General features: G+C 27.2%; 1 protein-coding gene across 1 annotated transcript; it reads right to left on the bottom strand.

Annotated features, from left to right (window-relative positions):
- Positions 1 to 8,094: 8,094 nt before the first annotated feature.
- On the bottom strand, positions 8,095 to 10,105 carry LOC114177058 (NAC transcription factor 25-like). Its single transcript, XM_028062288.2, has 3 exons — positions 9,698 to 10,105; positions 9,009 to 9,322; positions 8,095 to 8,928 (listed from the first exon to the last, which is right to left on the bottom strand). Exons 1-3 carry the CDS (start codon positions 9,879 to 9,881, stop codon positions 8,344 to 8,346), a joined length of 1,083 nt encoding a protein of 360 aa, XP_027918089.1. The 5' UTR covers positions 9,882 to 10,105; the 3' UTR covers positions 8,095 to 8,343.
- Between the last annotated feature and the right edge of the window lie 16,847 nt (positions 10,106 to 26,952).

The raw sequence follows: 26,952 nt of genomic DNA, 5'->3' as shown, positions 1-26,952 counted from the left end.
TACTTAATCTTTTTTAAATAATAAAAAAGTTAAAAATGTTTTACTTAATTGAATACTTAATTTATCTTGTTTTAACTTTTATGTTTATAAATTATAATAGAAAAAATTTTAAAAAAATTATGAAAATAGGATTGCGAAATAGAATAAGAGATGAGTTTTTCTTTTTAACAATATAGTTATTTGTATTGAAAAACACATAAAAATGTTAATGTTAACAAATTGAAAAGGTAAAAAAAAAAACAATTCGAACGATTTTATAACTATATTTATATTGCATATTATTCTTATCCTATAAAAAAGTAATAAATATAATTTTATTATTGTTAAAAAATCCATTGTACCAAGTTTCACCTCAAAAGTATAAAATAAAATAATGAGCTTCATTCAATTCAAGGCAAAAGAATCCATCCATATTCTGGGCCGACAAGAGCGTCACCGTTTCACACCATATATTCTTTATCTTGTCTGCTCCCGTCTACAAAAAGAAGAAAAGAAAACTCCATATCTCTCTGTCTTTAGGTTTAATGAGGTGGCCTTGCGGATTAATATGCAGTCCTGCCGATGGTTGAGATATTAAAGATGTAGGTCCGCTGAAGTCTGTTTCGTATAGAGTATAGTTCGCAGTTTGTATGGACTGGTTTACTGTTTGTATAAAAAAAATTGTATTTCTATATATTAATTATTCTCTTTTTGTATGACCGAGCGTTTCAAATTTTTATGTAATTGAAAAAGATAAATAATATGTATTTTTGAATATATTAAAATTTGAAGAATACATTGTATGTTAAAATACGAATATGATTATAATAAAATGTTAAATTATTAATTTATTATCAACTCTTTAAAATTTTTGTTTAATTTTATGAACTTGTTAAAGTTTCTTAATTAATTTAACATTACAAGTCTTATCATAAGAACTAAAAAAACAAATTGACCTGCGGATCTGTGTTAAAAGTGTGGGACGAGTCAGTCTGACCCACATTTGCGGTTCAATTACTTATAGACTCGCATTGGTGTCCCTCTTTCTTCATCTCTTTCTATATTTAAATTAAAGATAAATTACATTAATTACATTTTTAAAATTTTATATTATATTATTAATATTTTAAAATATAGTTTTATGTTATTAGTAAGTATGTGGGTCAGTGATTTTATCTGTAGGCGGTAGTTGAAACAAATAGATCATTACTTTTATGTGTACGAAGAAATGATTTTTTTTTTTTGAGAAGTTGAAATATTGAAATTTTGTTTGTAAATAAAAGATTAACCAAAACTACTTTTTCGAAATCGTTTTGTAAGTAGTGGAAAATTCAAATGAAAAAAAAATGTATATCTTGAAAATAATATATATATATATATATATATATATATATATATATATATATATATATATATATATATATATATATATATATATATATATACGAAATATGATAAGTGTTTTTATTCATTATTATAGATTATTATATATTGTAACTTGAAAACATATCAATAGTTGTGCGAATCAATATAATAAATAAGATTATTCTAATTTAGTTAATAATTAACTCAAGATGTTTCAACCCATGAGTTAATGGTTCACCATAAGTTTGAATTGGGTTGGAAACAATTTAATTTTTTTTCAAAAGTCAAGTCACAGGTACGAGTTAGGTTGAAGGTAGATTGACTCGGTTAACTTATTAACATTTTTTTGTTATAATTATTTCCTACTTCTAATTATATAGTAGGTTCACAATTCAATATCTTTAAAAACTAGAACGTTATTCAATAATATTGAAATAATATGAATGTTCAATTAATTTGTTTCTCAAGTTATATACGTTGATACTTTAATTATTATCCTTATAATAATATTTGAGAATTAAATGAAAATTTTGATTTTCTTATTATAAAAAATAAATTAAGTCAATTCAATCTCGTTATAATACTATAAATATATAAAGTAAATTACAAAAAAAATAAAAACATGCGTAAGTAAACTAACTCACCAACTCATGTTGGATCAGATTGAATTATAAAATTTTACTCACAAAAGATGAAGAGGTTGAACTAACCTACTTTTAACTCAATCCATGTTGAGTCAACACGTAGAAACCAATTTTAACACCTTACTCAAATTTCTTTTGAAGAATTGGTATAATACTTGTCTAATTGAAATAAATTTGGATAAAAAGATAACTAATTACACCTTAAGACCATATCGTAATTTAATTAATAAAATTAATTATTCTATATTTTAACATAAATACAATAAAATCAATTATCATTGATTATAACTTAATTGTTATTTTCTCATGTTAGTATTCTCATTAATTAATTTTTCAATCATATTATTAACTTTATCTATTTTTTTACTATTTTACAAGTGATGAGAACGAACTATAGTGAAAAAAATAATAATAAATTTAGAGAAATAATATTAATGATAATGAGTTGATGATTGACCTATGAATCATGATGAGATGTTGACGTGACACGATTCTTTGTTGTACGTGAATCTGGAATTAGCATATGTGCTATAGCTATAACTATTACTTTTGTATTCAAACTTTTTGCTCAAGTGTTCTTATTATTTCTATTTCCTAACGATAATACTTTTTTATGCAAAACTTTTCTCTTCCCTTAATTAAAATTAAGATGTAGGTGAATCATGTACGGTGTAAAGTAGAATAATCTTTGTGATATACATAACAAAAAATTTACCTTTTTTTTTTTAATAAAAGAGAGGATATGAGAACAAATTGATAACATAATAGTCTATGTCGTATATATATATATATATATATATATATATATATATATATATATATATATATATATATATATATATATATATATATATATATATATATATTAAATTTAGTATCGTTATGTCATGTTTTATATTTTTTATTATGTTTATTTTTTTAATAATTATGTTATGTGATATAAATAATAGATGTTGTTTTTTTGGATTTGGTCGAATTGTCTTCAAGGTGGATTAACCTTATTAGTGTGTAATCGAGCTTATAAAATTGTGTTTTGTTAAATTATTTCTTAGCAAAAAACTCAATTTAGAAATAAAAAATCCGAATTAAAGAAAAAAATACACACTTTTTTATGATAATTAGTTACTAAATGTATAACTTATGGACGTATGACCATCCAAAGTAGTCCTCAAATATATTTTCATTTGGACTTATGGATTATGGATAATGGTTAAACACTTTAAAATAGTTATTAAATGAATTTCCATCAAAGCTTATAATGGTTATTGAAATTCTTAAGTTGTACTCAAATTTACTAAGACAATCATGTTTTTGGATACTTATACAGTCACGCTTTTGGAAGATCAATTTAAACTTAGATTTATCGAGTAGTCACATGGACGTTCATGCTCGGATTTACTAAGTAGTCACATATTCGGACGTTGATGCTTGGATTTACCAAGTAATCATATATTCAGATGTTCATTGTTATGTTTCATGATTTGAACTTTGAGTGTTGGCGTTTGGTACTCAGATTGAGTCTTTTTAATTTCTTATTGAGGATCTATATCAATCTTTTCCAAGTCCTCCTCGTGTGATGTTGCTATCTCCACTCAAAGACATTGTTCATCGTCTTTGATTGATGTTGAGAGTTGCAAAGCTTCTAATGAAGTTGCATTACGAGGAGTTTTAATGGCATAAGGGACTATCTTCAAGTTTATCTCTTCTCGCTTCTCCAAGCTTACAAAGTTATTTTTGTGAAAAACTCATTCATTTACTCGTGTGTTGGACCATCTTGTAGCTATTTGTTTCATTGCTTCTTGTCCTATTCGAGTTTCTTCTCATTTTTCATGTATGAGGTTTAGATCAAGTTGGTGATCTTCCTTGTTGTGTTTCTCGTCAAAGTGTTATCTTATCAAACTCTAATAGCAGTGGATTCCTTCTTCCCATGAGGATGATTGTGGTGAAGATTTGAACTTTTACTTTGTGTTTGGATGAAACATTTCAACAATGTTGAGAAATTGAAATGCATAAAAGTTTTTTAGAGAGGAAGATTGTTGAAAGTTTACTGACTAGACTAAAAAAAAATGGATTAGAATGAATAAACTTAAGAACCTTGTTTTTTCTGACCAGAATTTTAACCTAAATGAGATGTTAAGGATTGTTGAAAGTTTACTGACTAGACTAAAAAAAAGATGGATTAGAATGAATAAACTTAAGAACCTTGTTTTTTCCAACCAGAATTTTAACCTAAATGAGATGTTAAGGTATACAATGCCATCTAAGATGAAATTATTCTGAACAAATTAATAACATAGTGACATGTAACACTAAAAAATGATGATACATTTTACCATATATTTTTTTATATCTTATATTGTTTATATTCTTTTTACTAAAAAAATAATTTTGAATTACATATTTTATATTTTTGAATTATATTTAAAAGAATATTTTATAATTAGAACATAATATCTAACCTCTTAATTTCTAGGAACTTTTTGGATTACTTAGTTCAGATTTGTTTTCGACAAAACTGCATAGAGAGACACAAGAAGAAAATCATGGAGGTGAAGAAAGAAAAAAAATTGAGTGTGAACGTTCTACCAGGCCCTGATAAAGTCTATAGTTAACTCAATGGGCTAGGCCCGCTATGTCACTTATTGTTTAACATTTTCTTTTACAAGTGACTCTACAATAATAAGAAAGTTACCATTTGAGAACTCATACATGAATTTGTTCCAATAATTAAAAGGTCAAACAACTCAGTTTTTTATATTTTTATTTATGCTTAATTTTGTTTCAAATCGAAATATTTTATCAAACTTTTTTAAAGAAAAATCCTAAAGACTTGATATAAAAGATACAAGAGAATTATTGGGAACAAGGTACCCATTAAATGAAAGTTATTTTGAAAAGGACATATTAAATAAATTAAAACTATTTGAATTTGAATTTTATTTATTTTTAATACACTCGATTTCTTTTCTACTTATATTGAGATTCAATAAACTTGAATTACGTTGTATATTTATTTTTAGATTAATAATTTATTCCATATTTTTTAAAATCGACTTAATGTGTTTGTTTTTGTCAACACCATTTAAATGAGAGTGAAATATAGACGTGATTATTGTTGCTCAATGGATATTACTAATGGATATTACTGTATTAAAATAACGAATTAGGTACGAGCTAGATCAATCTCTCCTGTTATTTTTAGGGATGTTAAAATGGGTCAGGTCCGCCAGCTCGTCGAGAAAAGGACAGATTGGGTTGAAATTTTTAGTCCGCCAACCCGATGTAATCCGGCACGCCAGTTTAGCGGCCCAAAACGGGCCAACCTGCTGTGGCCCGTCAACTTTTTTTTCAATTTTTTTTCATTTTTATGTTTAAAATTAAAAATAATAAAAAAATAATTATTATTTTATATTATATAAATAAATTTATATATATAATAGATTTATAAAAACAAAATTAAAAAAGTTAAAAAAAATTAACAAAAATTAAAAAAGAAAATTAACAAAAAAAAGAGGTAGGTCAGCCCGCCGACCCGCCCTAACAAGGGGCAGGTTACATTATCCAACCCGTTTATTGGTGGCGGGCCAACCCGACCTGACCCGTTTTTGGCAGGCCACGGACGGGCCAGGCCAAAACGGGCCAGACTGACCCGTTTTGCCACCCCTAGTAATTTTGACACACAATAGAAGATTTACAAGCAATTTATAATAGTTTTATTTAAGATGCATGTAAATAGAATATTCACTTCTAAAAATCTCATATTACATAGGAATTTTCTTGCAAATTTGTTAAAAAATTTTGCAAGAAAAGACTTTTTCCTGTTATTTTTTCTACAATTTTTTATTGACAGATAATTCCTTCGTGGGTAATTATTTCCTACAAAATAATAAATTCGCAAGTATTTCCTACAAAATTTGTTGCGAAAAAGTGTTTTATAAAAAATATTTCCTACAAAAAAAAATTCAAAACAAAATTAACATGAAATATGAGTTTTTTTAGTAGTGATTTATCATTCAAAACCAAATAGTGATCTCAACAAGAATATCAACATTACGTTACTATTTAAAATCTCTTAATTTCTAGATCATACAATAACTTATAGACACTACTATGAGAGTGTTCTATATTTGTAAAACCTTCATTCTATAAAATCATCTCTTAGCATTTATTATTATATATTGTATTTGAGAGTTATCCATCTTAAAGAACTCTTTGTTGTAGTAAAAAAATTCCAATTTAAAAAATATTCGAGAAAACTAGAAATGAGTTAATAAAAAATAATATTTATGTTCTTTATCTCAATGGGAGAAAAAATAAACAAATTATTAAAAGTAACTAGTATGCTTATTATAAGTCAAAAATGAAATTAAGAATACTTGTAATTATAATTGTAAAAATAGATTTGGCGATCAACTCGAGAAACTCATTAATGAGTCATACTAAGCCGATCATTTTTTCCTAGATTCATTTAGCATGTAACCCTAAACAAAACAGAAGCTTAGGATCCAACTTGTAGGCTCATTGTTTGACCCATTTTACAAAATAATTATTATATATTTTAATAGTAATTTTTTTTTTTAAAACACATACATGTATTATAATTTATATATCAAATTATTATATCTAAAATTAAATTTATTTTTACTAATACAACTATATTTGATTTTTATTTTTATTTGGTTTGATTTTTAAATTTTCTTAAAACTCGAACTATTATGTTGGAAAAGTTGTTTCATGACTATCAAGAATTATGACCTAGTAGTAACAGCCTCCTCATACTACGAATAAACATAGAAGATGTAAATGTAATAGACTCTCATATTTAAGTTTTCTCCCAATCAGAGTCTATGTTAATTCACAGTTTTCTAAAAATCAATATTTACCAAGGCAAATTAACGAAAAATGTGTAATTTTTAAAACTTCCTAAAATCGATAAAATTTAAAAAATCACTTGTATCATAAGTAAGCCTTGAAATCACAACTTCAAAAAAAAAAAAACGACTTAAAAGCATAACTTTCGCTTTAACTCTTTCTTTGTGTTATGCTTGAATCAATCGTCAAATAAAAAAAATGTTTTTAATTATAGTATATCTAGTCCCTTCAATTTTTTATATATTATAGATAAAATTTTGGTACCCAAAATATTTTTGAAAATCAGCTACTGATTTTAATTGATTTAATTTACATTCTTCTAATTGTTGGTTGGATTGATCCAACCACAACCTACCCTATTTACTACTATAATTATTACTCTTTAAAGACAATCTTGCAATAATCTCATCTCCAATCCTGCATGTGGAGAATTACAAAGTCAAACTTCTTCAAATATCCATTAAATGTTTTTCTAGTAGAAAAAGTTCCATGATGTTAACCTCTCTACATTATATTTTTAAGAAATTTAAGTATCAGAGGAAACTTTTACACATAAATAATTTACATTTGCTTAAATCACAGGAAGATATGGTACCTACGCGATAGAAGACAACAAATAGGATAAGGATTTGTATGTTCATTCACCCTTTTTAGTATATTTTACTTTGTTTGTCATTTATTTGGTCTCCGTATTCGAAAACAATTACTTTTAAGTTTTTTATAATCAAAACTCATTTTTAGTTTTTAACTATAATTTTTTTTAATTCCTATTAATTTAGGCAGTCAGGGTTAAAACAAATTAAAAATGATATATAAAAATTAATTTTAAACATGTAGATTCAGAATACAAAAATTATCCAACTATAACCTAATTCATCCTTTTATTTTCATGCATGTCTATTTTACCTTAATGCCGAAAACATTAGTATGGAAGGTAGTTGATGCTGATCGAAAAAAGGTAGTTGGTTACGACCTTACGAGATTCTTCTTTGAAAAACAAAAGAAGCGATGTGGGACTCACTTGACACCTCATGATGTATCTTTCTTCTCCATCAAAGAATCGTGACAAACTACTTTCACTTCAACAACAATCAGAAAAAAAACTATTGTTGTCAAGATACACACACTCTGTTCTACGATTGGTGAGGGCAAAGATTCCACTAATGTATAAACGCGTAGCATAATGATTAACTAATGATTAAAAGAAGAACTTTATATGTATCTCTGTTAGTCCTTTATACTATGTAAGATATTTTATTACGAGGTTGTATAAAATTTAATCCAGTACAATTTGTAAGCTTCAGGTTTTATAATCATAAGTATAACATATGTCTAAAGTCTGATATCTTCCTATTTTCTGCATGTTATGATTACAAGTGAAAAATACTAAGACCAACATAAAAGTACTAAATATAATGGTGTGACATTTTTTCATCAGGTGTGTGTAATGTAATCTAAGCTAAACCACAACGTTAATTATGGATCAGTTCCAATTTATACCAGGAAGTTGAAAGTGTTGTTGCCTCTGCGCACCATCCCCAACGGAGCCATGAATCGCGTTTGGTTGAAAAGTTGCGTTCTGAGGAAACTGGCTAAGCAAGGAAACAAAGGAATCGTTGTCCTCAGCGTTGCTGCTTCCACTGTTAAGATCACCATGGAATCGCTTACATGAAGAAGATGACCCCGGAGACCCTGTCTCGTTCCAAAGTTGTTGAGATGTGAGAGCACGTTTCATAGGAAAGTTGGCACCCTTTGAGTTTGGAGAGAAAAGGTGAGGATTATCAGAACCACTTTGCATGCTCTCATGATGATGATGATGATGATGATCAACGGCTAAGATTCCATCGAAGAAGTTGTCATCATTTTCAAGTCCCAGTGCTCCATAACTCGTACCCCTCGAAGATGGAGGTTTAGAATTTTGAGTATTGTTATTAGCCATTGACAAAGTTGACATCGTTGGAAGCATGTTCTCCATTGAAAGCTCCTCCCCATGCTCCATCAATGGTGGCCTTGTTACGGTGGTGCTGTTGCTTTTCTTGTATATTCGACACAACACCCAATCATCAAGCTACAACAACAAAAAATAAAACATAAAAACTCAAATTAATCCGAAAAAAAAAACATTGTTATATATATATATGTACACACCCTGAGAGAATTTTTCTTGTTTGGAGGAACAAGAGGAGGAGGTTTTGAGGTTGAATTAAAGGAATCGTGAACAAGCCTATACTCATGCATGATCCAATTGGTTTTAACCCCTTTTGGAGGCTTTCCACCGTAGAAAACAAGTGCTTTCTTAACACCAACTTTCTGGTGCCCATCAGAAGTTAGTATAGGCTTGTCAGTTCCGGTGGCTTTCCAATACCCAGAAGTAGCAGCTCTGTTGGGTCTGACCCCATTTGGGTATTTTCGATCCCTCGGGCTGAAAAAGTACCACTCTTGTTCACCAAAAGTTGCTTTACCTACAAAAAACCAGAAACAGAAATGGAAAAACCATTGCAACACAAAAACAAAATCTTTAGATTCACGTAGAACTAGGATTGGCTTCATGTTGGTAAATTGATTCAAAAATTAGATAAAATAAATTCCATACTATATTTTTATATTAATTTACTTTTATAGTAAAACTTGAAATGTACACAATATTATTTTAAAATCAATCTTAATCCAAATCAAAAACAACCTAAATCCGATGATGAAAGACAGTTTTGCATTTGTAATAGCAGGTTCCGATGATACAAAAGAGACCAAAAGAAGTGTGGTGATTACAAGAATTTAAAAGATGGGTTTGAAGAAAGGGATGAAAAGATGAAGTGGGGTGTGAGAAAGATGCATACTTGGGAGCTCCCAAGGGTCGAACTTGTAGAGATCAACGTCGGCGATGATGGCGACGGGAAGGGGTGTGGAAGAAGCTTTTCTCTTGAGGTAGTGAACGACGAGTTCTTCGTCGGTGGGGTGGAAGCGAAAGCCTGGAGGGAGGTGTGGGTGCTGAGAAGCTGAAGATGAATCCGTGCTGTCCATGATACTGATAATATGATTAGGATGAATTGTGTGTATCTGTGATGCATTAAGTTTTGAGAACAAAGTTTGATTGAGGATGTTGTTAGTTTATGGTGATGTGGTTTTTGCTCTGGTGAAATTTGGAAAAAAGTAGCGGCGAGATGAAATGGGAGTTTGTTTGGGTTTGGAAAAGGGTTGAGAAAGGGAGGTGGGGTGGATGTGTGTGAAATTTTGGTATGCATGATGACTTAAGAAAAATGGGATGAGGATGGTTTTTGTGAGAGAAGAGATGGTGTGACACGTGGTGTGGGGACCACGGAATGAGAAGGAGGATGGGGAGGGTGGTGTTGAGGAAATTAAGGGTTCAAGAGTTTTGGAATGAAACGCTTTTCATGTCATGCTTTTCTCATGAAAACAAGCAACCATCTCTCATATTCACTTCACAGGTATCAACACTCACTCATCTCGGTTATACATTCTTCATAAACACAGGTTTAGATACAAACATGTGATGGAACAGATCCCTTTTTAAAATTAATCATATTCTTATACAAATATTGTAAGGCAAAATTTGTGATAAATTTGTTTTATCATCTCCAACACACTCCTCCTTATTCCTCGTGCAAAATGTGAAATTAGACATTAATTTGTAGTATGATAACGACTTGATAAGAGGTGATACGATAAGTCCAATAAATAATAAATATTATTGGAATAGACTTCAAATACTTTGATATCATCTTAATTAATATGAGACTCCAAGATAATACTTTGCACAAATAATATGGCAAAAAGAAAAATATAACAATAATGTGTGTGTCTGTGTGTTTGCACAAATCCTAAATCCTAAACCCTAAATCTAGTGTGTGTGTGTGTGTGTTTTTCCATAATTTGACATTGAACAACTTATCAAAAAATGATGTTTGACATTTTACACAAACCAGCAAAAAAAATATATGATTGTCTCAAAGAAATAACTAAACAACACATTGACATGAAACTCATGGGACCTTATTCTACATGATTTTAACACAATTGTTGGAGATTTTCAGAGAGTAAGAAAACCTACTCAGGAGACGAAGATATGCCAAATTAGTGCTCACTAATTTTGAATGTTGACCTAGAAGATGTTGCCCCTTATGAAAATGACCCAATTGTCATATTGGTGATAATGATGTCTTACAACATTCATCGCATGGTAGTTGGCCTAGGAAGTTTTGTGATATATTAGTGGGTTTACAAATTTCGAAATTGTTTGATAATTGTCAAGAATGTGCTGGTCGGATTCTCAAGCATCAGGTTAAAGTTTGAGGATATGCCAAGATTAGAACAACTTCTATGAATGACAACATGATAAAAATGATATTAGTGAAATGCATCATGTTTAACACACATTCTCATGATTACCTCTTGTTTAGTGGACTGTCATTTAAAAGTTAAAAGATGTACTACAATTTTGCTCTTCAGATGATGCTAAAATAGACCACATGGGTATAAATGTTGCCTAAGCATACTAAAGACAACAATTTTATAAATGTGGTATAAAGACTATCAAAACCCACATTTCTCTAAATGTTGTCTTTAAATCATGTGAGCTATAATAAAAAAGCGTGGCGTTTTCCATTGTGATTGCCTCTCCCCGTCATGACTTTCTCTCCAATCTCTTTGGTTGTCCTCGCAGCTTCCTCTCCAATCTCACCGTCACAGCTTCTTCGCGGGTTTCTCTAGTCTCATCGCTTTGGTAGGTGGAGCTTCTGACCATTATTTCTCTGTTCTTATTTATTACTCGTCGTTTTACTATTCTATTTGTTCATCTCTCGTCATTTATCTCTAACGCTCATCTCTCATTGATTTTTCTCATTGCTCTGGTCTCTAATGCTCTTCGTTCTCCCCATTCTAATTTCGACGTCTCATATTCTAGGGTTAATGTCCATTTGATCTACATTGCTTCCAATCTCTTCATAGTGGAACTGTACAATCAAGGTTAGTTTATCTTATTCTCCGACCTATGAAATTTAGGGTTTAGTTCTTGATTTGGATAACTTATTTGAATTTGGTTTAATTAATTTTCCGTCAATAATTACATAACTTAAAATCCGTCGGTAATTAGATAACTTAAAATCTATCGGTAATTTAAAATTCTTAATACCAACAGATTTATCTGTTGGTAAATATGTTGATAAAAAGTGCAAGAAATTTCTCGTCCAAATCTCGCATCTAATGTCATAGAAAATAAAGGGTGCGTCAAATTTAGAAGAAGAAGAAGAGGAGGAGGATGATAAGGAAGAGGAATGGGAAGTGGAAAAGGGAGAGGGAGAGTAAGAGGAAAGGGGGAGAAAGAGTAAGAGGAAGAGGAAAAAGGAAGAGGGAATAGGAGAGGGAGAGGAAAAGGAAAAAAAGGAGGAGGAGATGTCGGAGGCTTAACAGTGGCACGGTGGCGACATAGTGGTTGTGCGGTAGAGACGCAGTGATAGTGTCGTAGAGACGCGGTGGTGGCATGACAAGGTTGGTTGAGGAGAAAGAGAAATGGAGAAAGAAAGAGTGAGAAAAGAAGGTATGGAAGGAGAAGGAAGAGGAGAAAAAGGAGGAACCAGTGATGGCGAGGACGACGACAAAGCAAGAGGTGTAGCGAAGGTGGTTTTGGAAGAATAAAAAAAAGGAAAAGGTAAAAGAAAGAAGAAGACAGGGGGAGGAGGAAGAAGATGTACTAATTCCCACTATTTACCAACGAATTTACTGATGAATTTTTTTGTTGATAATTATCATCGTATTTTACAAATGGTTTTTGTCAGTAATTACAAATGAAATTTTTGTTTTGCCGATAAAATTTACAAACAAAAGTTTTACCGACAAATTTTTGACTATTAATAATTCATCGGTAATTTTGATTTACCGATAGATTTTAAATATTAACGTTAAATTTTGACCATCGATAATATTAATTTTTCTTGCAATAAAGTGATTTTTGTTGTAGTGATGTGTTCTACATGATTCATCTCAAGGTCAAGTTTCTTGCTATCAATAAACAAGTTAGAGTGATAAAAATAGATTAGAAGTGTAAAAGGGAGATTGGTCAATCAGTGACAGATTTATGTTGATCCTAACACACATCGAGTCAATATCCTAGTTCTAGACTTAAATACAAAGAGCGAAGGTCCCTAAAATCAATAAAATCAATAGACATTTAAAATTAAAAGATAATTAAAATTGACATTGAATTAAGTGATAAGTTAGAAAACATTGGTATATCTTTTGAAGGAAAACCATCATGCTTTTGCATGGTTGACCACCAATATGCTAGGAATTAATCCCAAATTCATATGTCAGCAGAAGTTACAGGAGATCCTCCAAAATACAATAATTCAAAAAAAAAAAAATGGAGAGAAAGAAGAAAAATCATCGCAGAAGAATATAAGATGTTTGTTAAAGGGCATATTTGCAAAATTCAATACTAGACATGGCTCACAAACGTCATAAGAATAAAAAAGTTGAATGAAAAATGAGAAGTATGTGTGTATTTCACTAATCTAAACAACATTTACGTAAATGATTCATACCCGCTACCTAACTTTGATTATTTGGTGTGTGAGGCCTTAGGATATGAGCTCATAAGTTTTAGAAGGACCTAATTCAGTACTTATTGAATAATTTCTTTAGCTACATATTGACTCGTAATAAGATTCTCTTAATTCCTAAGTTCGAAGTTTAACCTTTGTATAATTATCATGGAAATGCAAGTTTTATAGCTATTTTTTTTTTAGTTTGAACAATCTAGACTGAAACCTTTGAATAACTAGAAAAAACAAATACTCTCTTAAAAGTAATACACATCAAATAAAGATAAATAATAAAATAATAGTCATCTTTAAATTTATTAATAAGGAAAATTCACAAAGTTATAAAAACTAAATAGTCTACTTAATATTTCGGAACATTTTTAATTAAAAGAATTAAAATAAATATTTTTAAAATATAAAGTATTATATTACCATTTTTGAATCTTAATATAAGCATGAAAACATGATATAGTGAAAGTAACATTTTACCATATGATTTTGTTTTACAAGTGTAACGCATCTTTTGCAAGAAATATACGGTAGGATACACTTTTCAACTATAAATCACTTTCACGTTAGAATATATTTAGCTTGGATTTTCAGTCTAGATCGGATTTACTTTAAACATTATAGTAAAATAAGTTTGGTATAGTTCACTTCGGGCCAGTAAGGTAAATCTGCATATATAATTAATAGACCATATAAATTTCTAAAATATCATCACTACATAGAACATTACTATGTCTATCAATATACTTCAGTAAATAAGTATAAATAAACAAATAATTTAATTTCAATGTGTTGTTCGTGAAATTTTTCTTGAACTTTTAACTGATTGATATGGTTTTTAAAGTATTTATTACGTGTACAATTTACCATAATTCAATTAAGTTCGTTTATGTCCCTTTACTGGCTTATTTATAGCAAGTATATCTATTCATATACTGTGAATTAAGATAAACAACTAATATACCATTTTACGTTTTCAACAGATAAATTATTATTGATAGGGTTTTAAAAGTATTTATTGTGTGTCCAATTATTATAATCAAAGTACGTTCCTTTATTGCTTTATTTAGTTTGTACTTAAAATAAATCATACATTGTAAATCAATATTTGAAAAGTTAAATTTTTAAGTTTTATTGTTTATTTCAATTACACGTTGCAATACTTTCTCTCCCTATCTTTCATATCTCTAAAAAAATTATTAAATAGTAATCGATTTTTAGAGGTAAAAATAATTAATCACGACTAAGTTAGATATTATAGTATAAATTAAAAATTAGTAGTATCTAGACTACTATTTATTATAATAAAAAAAAATTATAATTGGTTTGTAAATTAAAGTGTAAATTGATCTCTAATTCTAAATTAGAAACTAATTTAAACATTAATTAATTGAGAGCTAAAATTTTGATAATTAATATTAAAGATCTGTCTAAAATCTAATTTATAAACTATATATTTTTTATTTATAACAGAGATTATTTTGTATATTAATAATTTTTAATTTATAAAATAATATTTATATGTGTCGATACAGTGATTAATTCTTTTCTGTCATTAAAATTTATTATAATTTAATAATTTTCTTGTAATATATAATATCTTCCAAAACTAAAAAGCTTTTGTCAAATATCTCAAACTACTTTTCTTTTTATAGGTATATTTGATATTTTTCTCAACATACTACCTTTAATTTATATCATTAAATTAAATTTTAATATTTTAAATTGTAAATACTTAATATACCATATATATCATTCTAAATTATTATATTTATACATAAAATAAATTTACATACAGAGATATTAATTTATTATAAATTTTAATTATAATATAAATATTTATTCTTTTATCAAACACTTGTATAATTCTTTAATCAGTCTTTTAAACTATTCCTACATACAATAAAAGCTAAAAGTGATAACATTAATGAAAGTAAACAGGATTAATAATTTTTTAAAACAAAGGTGATAATTTATGTCCTTAGTGAAAAAAAGAAAGGCTTTTTAAATCTCTTTACTTTGGACTTTTTAAATCTATTTTGGAACAAACTTAGATGGGAGACTTAAAGTTCAAATCTATTAGTAAAAAGCAATAATTTTAAATTTTAAGTGTGTTGTCAACCGACTTAAATTGCAACAAGATTGTTATTGATTAACATATTTAAAATTGAAGTATGTTTTTGACTAACATATTAAAATGCGAGTAAATTTTAAATAAAAAAACAATGAATTTAAGTATATTGTGATCATAACAAATCAACAAAGGGATCATCAAGGTGTGACCAACACAATGAGCTGCGTGGCCAACACAATGAGTCGTGCTTGAAATGGAAAGAGAAGTGAGCAATAGACCAATGCGTCAACAATGGAGTAAGGTGCAACCTTGACGAACCTGCGATGAAGACCAAAACAAAAACGCATCATTGTGTATCTTCTCATTGTGAAGAACCATTAAACAGACAGAAACAAATGCGAGAAAGAGGAAAATGAACCTTCAAGTAACAAGAGATGGTTTGTGACGACCAAGAATGGAAATGGAGAAGAGAACAAGATGCTTCGCGAGAAGAGACAAAAATAAGATGTTTCTTACAAATGCGAAAGAAATCAAATTTTCCCTAAATAAATAATATGCAAAATAATAAAATGCATAAAACAGAGAAGGGAGAAACTAGCATCACTATTCTCTTCTCTACATAGACTTGCACGGGATAAATTGGTTGTTCTTTTCTTCTTCTATACTCTCTCTGATGACTTCTCACGAGAGGTACTCACAACTTCGGTCTCTCTGTCTCTCATCTTATTTCTCATAACAAACTTGATGCAAGGGTCGGATTTGAATTACATATTTGAATTGCATAATGGACTGGAAGTCCATAAAATAATATTTTCTTCTTATTTTTCTTAATTAAATTAGTGTGGGTCCAATAAATTGGTGACCCACCTCAAAATAGTTTTTGGTTCTTTGTAGGGCCGAAGTCTATAATTATTCAAATATTTTAAAAAATGTCATTACATTTAAAGAACTGAAGTCTATACCAGTATAGACTTCAATTATTTTATAACCGAATCCTATAGTTGCAACTAACTTCAAAAATGCTATCACGTTTTGAAATTAAAACCTATTAGGCGAAGTTAAATCATAATCATCTTTTTACACCGGTGTCTTCCTCTTCTTTTCATGCATATTTATGGTAATCTTGTTATAAGGGTGATTATATATAGTACACGTGAAATTCTAAAGTAACTATACAAAAAATAAGTTGTTTTGAATTTTAAAGAAAAACTTATAATTAATCCTAAAATTAACTACAATTACTTTTTATTTATTTGTGAAGACGTGCAGTACTTTGCATTGGTAAATTTTGTATACATTTGGTGAAATCTAAATTACTTTATATTTGACAAAAGTTTAAATACTCTGTCACTTTTTTTCGGGTATAGAAGGTGCGTGTACGCTTGGTACAACAAAATCTAAAATGAAGGCTAAAACAACTTAAGAGAAATTTAAATCCAGAATCAATTTAAAGAGACTTTGAATAAACTACAGTGAATGGTTTTCTTTAATTAAAAGAAAAACATGTCTCAGCCTTTTATTTTGCAAAGTTTGTTGGAAGCTGATATTTAGAAAGTAATTTATTTCTAGAAAAAAATAAAATTTATAGAAAATACATTGTTCATAAAGAATTTTAAAATAAACTGAAATTCTGAGCAGTTTTATTTTTAATTATATAACTTCAAATTTCATCTAAAATTTTTTCTGTACTATAGTTATTTTATAATTGTATTTTTTTTTCTATTCATGCATTTCTTTTACTAGAGCAATGTTAGCACAATCACAATAAAGTATTTGATCAAAACAAAAATATTAGCGTTTGATTGGACTAAAATATTATAAATTTGACTAGTGACGAGGCCTCATCAATTTAAAATATTGTCTTAGATACAAATTAAATTACCTGATTTTAAATTGACAATTTAAAAAGTAAAAAAAAAATAATTAATTTATTCAATATATATATATATAGAGAGAGAGAGAGAGAGAGAAAGAGAGAGAGAGAGAGAGAGAATAGGGGAATCTAAATGAAAATAATTCAAAATTTCAAGGATTTTATATTGTCCCCTACAAATCACAAGATGAAGAAATTTTAAAGCATAAAATAAAGTATTTTAAAATTGTTGAAAACTTAAATTAAAACAATTTAAAATTTCAAGCTTTTTAAATTTTCTGATATAAAATCCAGAGAAACCGAATAAATTAGTAATATGTTTTGCACATAACTTATAAGTATAAATGAATGAATGGAAAATGATTTTGAAGAATTAAATTGGAATATATAATTCTGATAAAGGTAACTTTCTTGTTTGATAGAAGTCAAATGATTAAACTATGTTTTAGGCAGGGGTTACAAAACCTAATATCCTTTTATGTCATTCGAAAATTTGTTAGAATAAAGTAGAAATAACCTAAACCAAATATGGAAATAAAATGAGGATTTATTTATAGGTAATAAAAAATATATATAAAAAACACTCTCTTACATGCCGAAGATGATGCTATAAGAATCTCACCCAGTTGTTATGATTGTGAAAGCTTCACTCAACACGCAAATCCATGTGCATGCCTTCATGAAAACAAGCCACACAAACCTCAAAGTTTGTTTTTTTGTCCTATTTATATATTTCTATATCATTCATTTCATGCTACGTTTCAGTAAAACCTAAATAAAACTGTGATTAATCTGTGTACCTTATTTGTCTTTATAAATTTCAAGTAAAATAAGTGTACTCACAGGATTAGGAGTTTAGACCTTCGAACAAGTAACAAGATCTTAATAATGACTTAAATATTTATGATGACCAGAATGAAATCTTTTAGATTTGATATACCAATATTTCATAACAAAAAAAAGTAAATTAGTTTCACAAATCTTTTGCTGTTTTTTTAACTTTAAAACCAATTTTAAATGAAATCCTTAATTAATTGATAAGATGAGTTTAAGAATACATATTGTTTAACCTTTATACTTAGCAAAATGTATAAGAATATGCTCTAAGAAAATATTCAGCACACTTTCTTCTTTCTTTTGGTTGAAAAAACGTTACTTTTACCAGGTGCAGTAATCTGACTATTTGGATAGGCGGTTGTCTGGGAGTACCTAGTTGATTAGGTTATCTAGCTAATCAACTAGACTATGACAAAACTCAAGTTCATGTTCCACAATTAATTTATAATTAATCTAGTTGACTTGATTAGTATTCTAGTCGACTATCGCAACAACAAAACAACAATTTTAACCATCACACACATCAAACATGACCTAATAGATTAGATTAATATTCTAATCAACTAAGTGTGAGACATTTAACAGATTCAGCTTGACCCACATCAAGGTCGTACAAACATTTATGTCTTGTTTAATTTCCACCTATTTTAGGCAATCATTACCCTATGGACATCATCAAAAACAACATAAGTTCTCTTTGAAAAATAGGAACAACAAAATCTCTCATTGTTTAGAGGGGAGAGATCCACATGTAAAAGACTTTATACTAAGAGAGTTTTAGATATTTATACAGGATTTTTAGACCTTATGAGGTTTGCTGTAAAAACTGATAATATCAATAAAATGTCAAATAATATCCACAAATATAACAATTTACCGTATATATGACAATTAGCGAAATAATAATAATAATGTGGAATCTTACTTGATATACGAAATATTTTATAAATATATGATATGAAGGAATATGATGATGTAATCAAACTACCAATATTTGGTCATATATACAGTTAATATATGAATATTTGCACCGATAAATATATCTCAGAATATATTTCAACCACTTTAGGTCAGTAAGGCTGAATGGGCCTTATTAGGTCACATCACTTTGCATATTTGTTCCGTTGGGTATGTAAAATAAGAAATTAATACGATATCATTGATGACTTCTATTGTTAGAAATTTAAACATAAATCTAAGGGTTAAGTATTTTTTTTTAGTCTTTGTACTTACATGCGAAATTAGAATTCACTTCTCTCTCAAAGTTCATATAAAATTCGTCCATAAACTCTAGTAATGCATGAGATTTGTTCTCCAAAATAGAAGGTGTTAACCTTTAGCTTATGTGTCTAATAACCATGCTGACTGGACTAATATGTCAGAACGTAGGGCTGTCGTTTGACTACCACGTGGTGGTCGCACTATTGTATGGCTACCACGTGTAATTTCAAAAGAAAAAAAAATAATATTTTTCTTTTAGCTTTAGAGGACTTATTTCATACATTACTAAATAATATAAACAAATTTCATATAAACTTTAAGGAAGAGGAACAAATTTCAAATTTGCAAGTAGATACAAAAACTAAAAATATACTCGGTAGAAATAGTTGTTTGAATTATTAATTATTTTAAATTTAATTTAATCTAAATTATTTTAATTTTATAATAATTTAAATTTAATTTTAAATTTGAACATATTTAACTCAAATTTTAATTACTATATTATTTATTATTTTGCTTTTTTTTTTCATAGAAGCGTGATTAGATGACAAATATTTATACTATCTTTATATTCGTGTTAATTAAATTTTATTTATAATTTTATCATAAATTATCTAAATAATTTATGACATGATTTTATTTTAATCTACACTAATAGAAAATTAGTGAATTTATCACAAAATTTTTGTAAAATATTAAATATATATAATAAGATATTAATTTATAATAAAATTTATTTTTTTAAAATTTAGAAAATATGTAATATTTCAACAAATACTTGATTCAACCAATTTATATTAATTTTAGAAAAATGTTAAAATTTTAATATTAATTTATATAAGTCTTATCATTTTACATTTACATAATATAATAATCAATTAATTAGTTCAAACAACTATTTCTATTACGTATGTCTTTAATTAATGTATTTATATGTGAAATTGGAATTCGTATATGTTCTTTAAAAGTTCATAGAAAACTTACCTCAATACTTTAATAATGCATAGAATACATCCTCTAGAGCTAAAAGAAAAAATTATATTAAACAAAAATATTATTTTTTTCAAAATTACACCTATCAGCCACATGGCTAGTGGCGGATTTTGACCAAGAATGATTTTTGGAGGGGTCAGAGTAACTAATATAATTCTTTCAGATAATGAATTCCAATTTCGTATGTAAATAAAGAAACTAAAATTATATTTAACCCTAATTTTAAATATGAAAATTAAATATTATATAATAAAAGGCATACATAATTTATTGTTTTAAAATTTTAAGATTGAAGTAGAATCAATTTATATCTCATTAATATTAATTTTTTTCTCTAAATATTGGTTTTAATTCGGTTTATTTAATGATACAAAATTTTAAAATGTATGTAACCATTTTTTCTATTTAGACCATAAACTATATATAATTAAATAAAATTATTGCAATGTTGTTTTTAAGTAATGGAGATATAGTGAAGAGTAATCAAACCTTCCTTCGAAATCGTCGTCATAAATTTGTTATATATATATATATATATATATATATATATATATATATATATATATATATATATATATATATATATTTATCTAATAAAATTTTAAAAATAATTTAATCTAATTTTTTTAAAATTTAATTAAAGTTAAAATAAGTTTTAAAATACAATAAAAATTATTATTAAAATTTAATGAATAAATATATACTAAATAAATCGTCAAAAATTAAATTAATTTATTATTTGATATTTTTAATTACTTAGTTTTTAATATAAAATATAAATTAATAAATTAATAAATTAATATTATTTATTTTAATAATTATTTTAATACTTTTATTTGAATTATTCATTTTATTATAATATAACATAATATATTCCTAAATATTTACTTATAATTTATGTTTATATATTTTAACGATTTATTATGTAAAAATAAAATTGAAATACTTTTTTTAAAGTTAATCGATCAAGTTTCATGCTTAATAAGCAATTTATCACCAAAAAGGTTTTTTGTAAAATTTGATCTCACTTGTTGTGACCGTGTCTCATTTTCATACTTTCCATACATTTCTTCTCCTTTTTATCTTTCTGCAGTAAACAGACCATAAAAGAAAATTATAGAATAAACACAAAGGTAACTTCAAGAAAAATAAAAAATATCAATTAAATTTTACCTATACATATCACCATCAGTAGTTCTTAAAGACTTAAAAAAAAAAAATAGTTTGAATATATTTTTATGTCTCATTATAAAAGGAGATGACAAAGCATAAGGGTATCCAATGCTTACATGCCTAAATAGTCATATTGTAGAAAGGAACAACACAACTACAATTTTTAATTTTTTTTAAATATAAATGATTTTAAATGTTTAATATGCTTATTTTATCATAAAATAAGGTTTAATAACTCTTTTGTCTAAAAGTGTTAAATTGGTCCTCCATTTTTTTTAAGTTTCAATTTAGTCCCAATTTTTTTGAAAATTTATGTAATATGGTTCTTTTCGTTAAATTTCTTGAAACAGATCAAAAAAATTTCATTAACATAATCATATTGTCAATTTTGATAAAAAATCATTGATTAGCTTCAAGAAATTTAACAAAAAAGAACTAAATTAGACCAATTTTTTAAAAATCAATACCAAATTGAAACTTAAAAAAATTAAAGGACCAATTTAATACTTTTGGACAAAAATAAAAACCAAAAGAGTAATTAAACCATAAAATAAATATGAATACACTTTTTTTATTTTTAATTTAATGGACTTATAATATTTATGCATACTTATATCTCTCTATCATTCTTTTATATATCACATAATGGTTTATATATAAAATTAAAAATAGATTTTAGGCTTAATTATTTCATTGATCATTGATTTTATCAGGAAGTGTCAAGTCGGTACTTCAGTTTCTTTTTCTCTCAATTTGGTTATGACCTTTTTTTTTTTTTAATTTGATTCAAATTGGTCCTGGTTTTTTGAGAAGTGATTCGATTTGATTATTGCTTTTAGTTTTTCATAAAGTTTTAAAGTCGATGTCAAATGTCAATTTATAGTTTTTTTTTGTCATTTTAAAAAAACTGAATTTTAATTTTTTGACACGTCACATTGATTGTGTTACATGACACAATTGCGAGGTGACATGTATAAAAAATAAATTAAAAAATTAAAATTCAAAAAAACAAAAATTGACATATGGTACAGATTTTAGCATCGTTTGTGAAAAACTAGCGGTAATGACAAATTAAATCACTTTTTAAAAAATCAGAACCAAATTCAAACGAAAAAAACAATTGAAGGACTATTTAACATTTCTCAACAAAAACAATAACAAATGGAGTAATTAAGCCTCGATTTTAATAACAAAAGTTATATTTTTTTAAAAAAAAAACTTACATAATTCCTCTTATAATTAGAATATCTAAAACTAATATCAAGAAAAAAATATCAATATTACAACATCAATTATCTTATTAACACATATTTACGATTAAACTAAATAAGTATAGTAAAAATTAATATATAATAAACAAAAATAAAACCACCTATTTCCTCCCCTTTTACACCTTATTTAGTGAGGAAGAGAATTAAAAAAAAATTATATTCATCTTCACCAATTCACTTTTTAAACAATACATAACTCAACAAGAGTGCAGACCAAATAGCAATATTTAATGAACCGAACGTTGACATCCGTAATGCAATTTTCTTAACTGGATGTTGACATCTGTAATGATACAAAACAAACTTCAAAAAATGTGAACCGGATGTCGACATTCGCAATGTAATTTTCTGAATCGGATATTGACATTCGCAGTGAAATTTTATGAAACGGATGTCAACATCCGCAATGCAATTTTCTGAACTGGATGTCGACATCTGTAATGGTACAAAACAAAATTCAAAAAATGTGAACTGGATGTCGACATCCGCAATGCAATTTTCTGAACCGGATGTCGACATCCGTAATTGTAAAAAACAAAATTCAAAAAATGTGAATCGGATGTCGACATCCGCAATGCAATTTTTTGATCCGGATGTCGACATCCATAATGGTACAAAACAAAATTCAAAAAATGTGAACCGGATGTCAACATCTGCAATGCAATTTTTTGAACCAGATGTCGACATCCGTAATGATCTTTTTCTGAAAAAAAATGTGTTACGGAAGTCCACTTCCGCTATTTCAAATAACAAATTCAAAGCAACATCTCATTTACAAATTTAAGCATGGATTGTACATATAAAACATATAAGATGCAATGCAACACAAAAAATAAAGGATCTAGAGGTTGCAGTTGTTGCAATGCCAATTAATCAGAGGGGAGAGAAGAGAGAAAAGGAAAATGACGGATGTGGGAGAGAAAAGGAGTTGCTGCTGCACAAAAAGGGGGTCTAGGTCAAATTGAAAATTGGAGGTGCATGAGTGGACTAGTGTATTAAATATAGGAGAGTGAAAATTTATACTTTACTTTTTATTGTAGAGGGCAAAATAGAAATTAAATTAGTTTGTTTGAGATACAGATAGAGATGGCAAATAAATCTGCCCCCTGGGTATTGCCCGAACCTGTCCTTGTTTTGACAGGGAATCCCCGCATTGACTGGGTATGGGTATGGGAAATCCATGACTTTTTTAATTGGGCATGGAGATGGATATGGGGATGCACATATCCCCGCCATAATACTCATCCCTGCCATATATCTGTCCTCGTTTAAATTATTAAAATATTTACAATTAAGTAAGTAATCCTATATATATATATATATATATATATATATATAATTTCTTCTAATTATTTGGTTTATCATGAAACGCATTCGCATCTCCAATATATTTTTCATCTTATCATAACCTTTATAAATTATGTTAAAATGATGTATGTCAATTAAAAACTTTTTATGTTTCATATTTGAATATTTCTATTTGTTTTAATGTTTTTATTTATTGTATATTTTCCTTTCACATGAGTATGTTTAATACTCTCAATTTAAGTGTTTAATAGCATAAACATTTCATTTACTAGGTAATATAAAAAAAATTATTTACTTATTATTATTAACTTTTGTTTCATTTAAAGAACTCTTTTGTTTCGCTAAAACAATCTTCGGTATTTCTCAATCATTGAGTATATATATTGATATTTAAAAAGTTTTCTTAGATCTCTAAGATATTTTTCATCTTATCATACCCTTAATTATACATTTGTTTTCCTTTGTGCGATTTATTTCTTTCAATAGTCTTTCAAATTGTTTCTCAGACACACATTTGTTAATTTTTTAGTATTTTTACTTGTTGTTTATGTTCATCATGTAGAATACTATTTCGATATATATTATCTAGTTTATTTCTAACTTATTATCAATCATACTGTAATTTTTCACTATAATTGTATAAATAACTTTTATTTACTATAATATAAAAATTTAGTGTAATTGTCATGAATTTTTTTATCACCATCCAACATATATTAAAGTTCAAAAGATAAAAGATCTATGTCAAAATTTTATTATTATGTTTATTATTTGTTCTTTGCGTCATTTTGATTAAGTGATGTATTATCTTTTTTATTAGTGCATAAAAAAGAGATTCATTAGAATTTAAAAAATTAAAGTAAACAAACATTTAAAATATATTTTAATTTAAATATTTGTTTTCCTTTTATATTTTTTTAAAAATATTTTTAAATTTTATCAACTATAGGTTTCATTAATATTTGTAGTTTGCAAATTTAATAAATGTTTTGGTTCTTATAAAATTTTATTTGATATTTTAAGCTAAAATGTAAACAATTATAATTTATTTCAAAGTATTTGATATCGAAAAAACAACTATCCTCCTGATATTGAATATTTGATAATATTATGTTTTCTTTATCGTAATTTTTTATTATTTTATAAAAATTGTTTAAAATTAATATTGAAGTAATAAGAAAACATGTACGGATATAGTTACGAGATTATATACGTTACCCAGTGAAAATAAGGATGAGATAAAAGTTTGATTTGAATATAAAGATAGGGATAATGATCAATTTTTTCTATAAATAGATATGAAATAACGAAAATGTGTCCCTATCCCGTTATCATCCCTATGTACAGGAAAAAGAATTCATGGTACACGGAAAAGCTCCCTATTGGGTTTGAGTTTGGCAGGTTTAAGACGTGTGAAGCAATTGCAAAGAAGATTGGGCCTCGGATGTTGCACTTATTTAATGTAATAGGACCATATACGTTTTATGTATAGTCCAAGTCATATAAACCAATTAGGTTCCTGTCCTCTTGGGAAAGTGTAACACACTTTGTCTCACGAATATAAGTATGAATTATTATTTTGTCTTTTTTTTTTATCTTATATATTTATTCTCACAAATTTTTGTCTTTTTTAACTTTTTATTTTTACTTTAAAACGTTGTTGAATTGCGACTTAAATAATTTTTAAATACTCGATCGACAAAGATCTTATATCTGTAACTATTCTCCACTATTATCCTCTTGTGTTGTCATCATCTACTTAACTATCTGTTTTCAAATTTGTTGGAATAGTTGAGTGAGAGACATTTTGGTGGTTGGCAACGTTCAACATTACATGTTCTGATGTAGACAATCCGAGCAATTATTTTTGTTCTTGATGTGACTACGAGAATCTAAGATAATCAAAAGAATTAAAATTGTGTAACTATGTTATTGTTTTAAGGATAGAAGTATATATCCAACACCATTTGCAAATGCCTGAATCCTTTTTATATGATCGAATCAAGATACGAAAGTCTAAAAAAGGCTTAAGAAATTTAGTAGAGATCAAGATACTAAATATTGTTTTAATGTTATTAGCTTTTATTTTACTTCTCTCAAATCGATTTAATGTTATTGAATTTTTTTATGATATACATAAATGTTTCCTTCTTATTGTTCATGGTGAGTAAAACTTAATCGTTGTTTATCCTTTTATCTTCACAAATTTTTTTAATATTAATATCTCTTCACCACTAATTCACCTATAGTACTAAATGTTTTCAAAGGAAGAAACTTTGTTTTGATCTTATGCAATGATGGACAATGATGTTATTAAACCACACATCATCACAAGTTTTTTGCTTCGATGAAAATTACAATATCTCGTAGTTAGCATCTGTATTTGTGTCAATACTTACATTTCTTTTCTTTTTGAACAAAATTCCTTTCAAATATTGCAGTTCGTAACTAAATCTTGGTTGGTGCATGAACTGGATGACTTATAACAAATGCAACTTCAAATCAAGGATAGTGTGAGACAAATATATGAGTTTATCAATTAATATTTGGTATATTTCCTTGTTATTTAGTATAATTTCCTATGCATTTCGTAACTTTAGATTTATATCAATTGGTGTACTTGCAAGTTAGCATGTTATCTTATTCATTTCTTTCAACAAATAAATAATATTATTTTGGTGGGGTATGAGAATATCCTTTTTAAAATGGGCTACTTTAATCCTAAAAAATACTTAAAATTTCTCCATGTCTTAATTCAAATTCTTTGCCTAGATAC

This window comes from Vigna unguiculata, chromosome 3 (genome assembly GCF_037176805.1).
Source record: "Vigna unguiculata cultivar grain cowpea cultivar isolate G323 ecotype 2 chromosome 3, ASM3717680v1, whole genome shotgun sequence".
In the NCBI taxonomy this organism is placed as follows: domain Eukaryota; kingdom Viridiplantae; phylum Streptophyta; class Magnoliopsida; order Fabales; family Fabaceae; genus Vigna; species Vigna unguiculata.
Note: the sequence above shows the minus strand (reverse complement) of the source record. Positions and strands in the feature narration are given on the sequence as shown.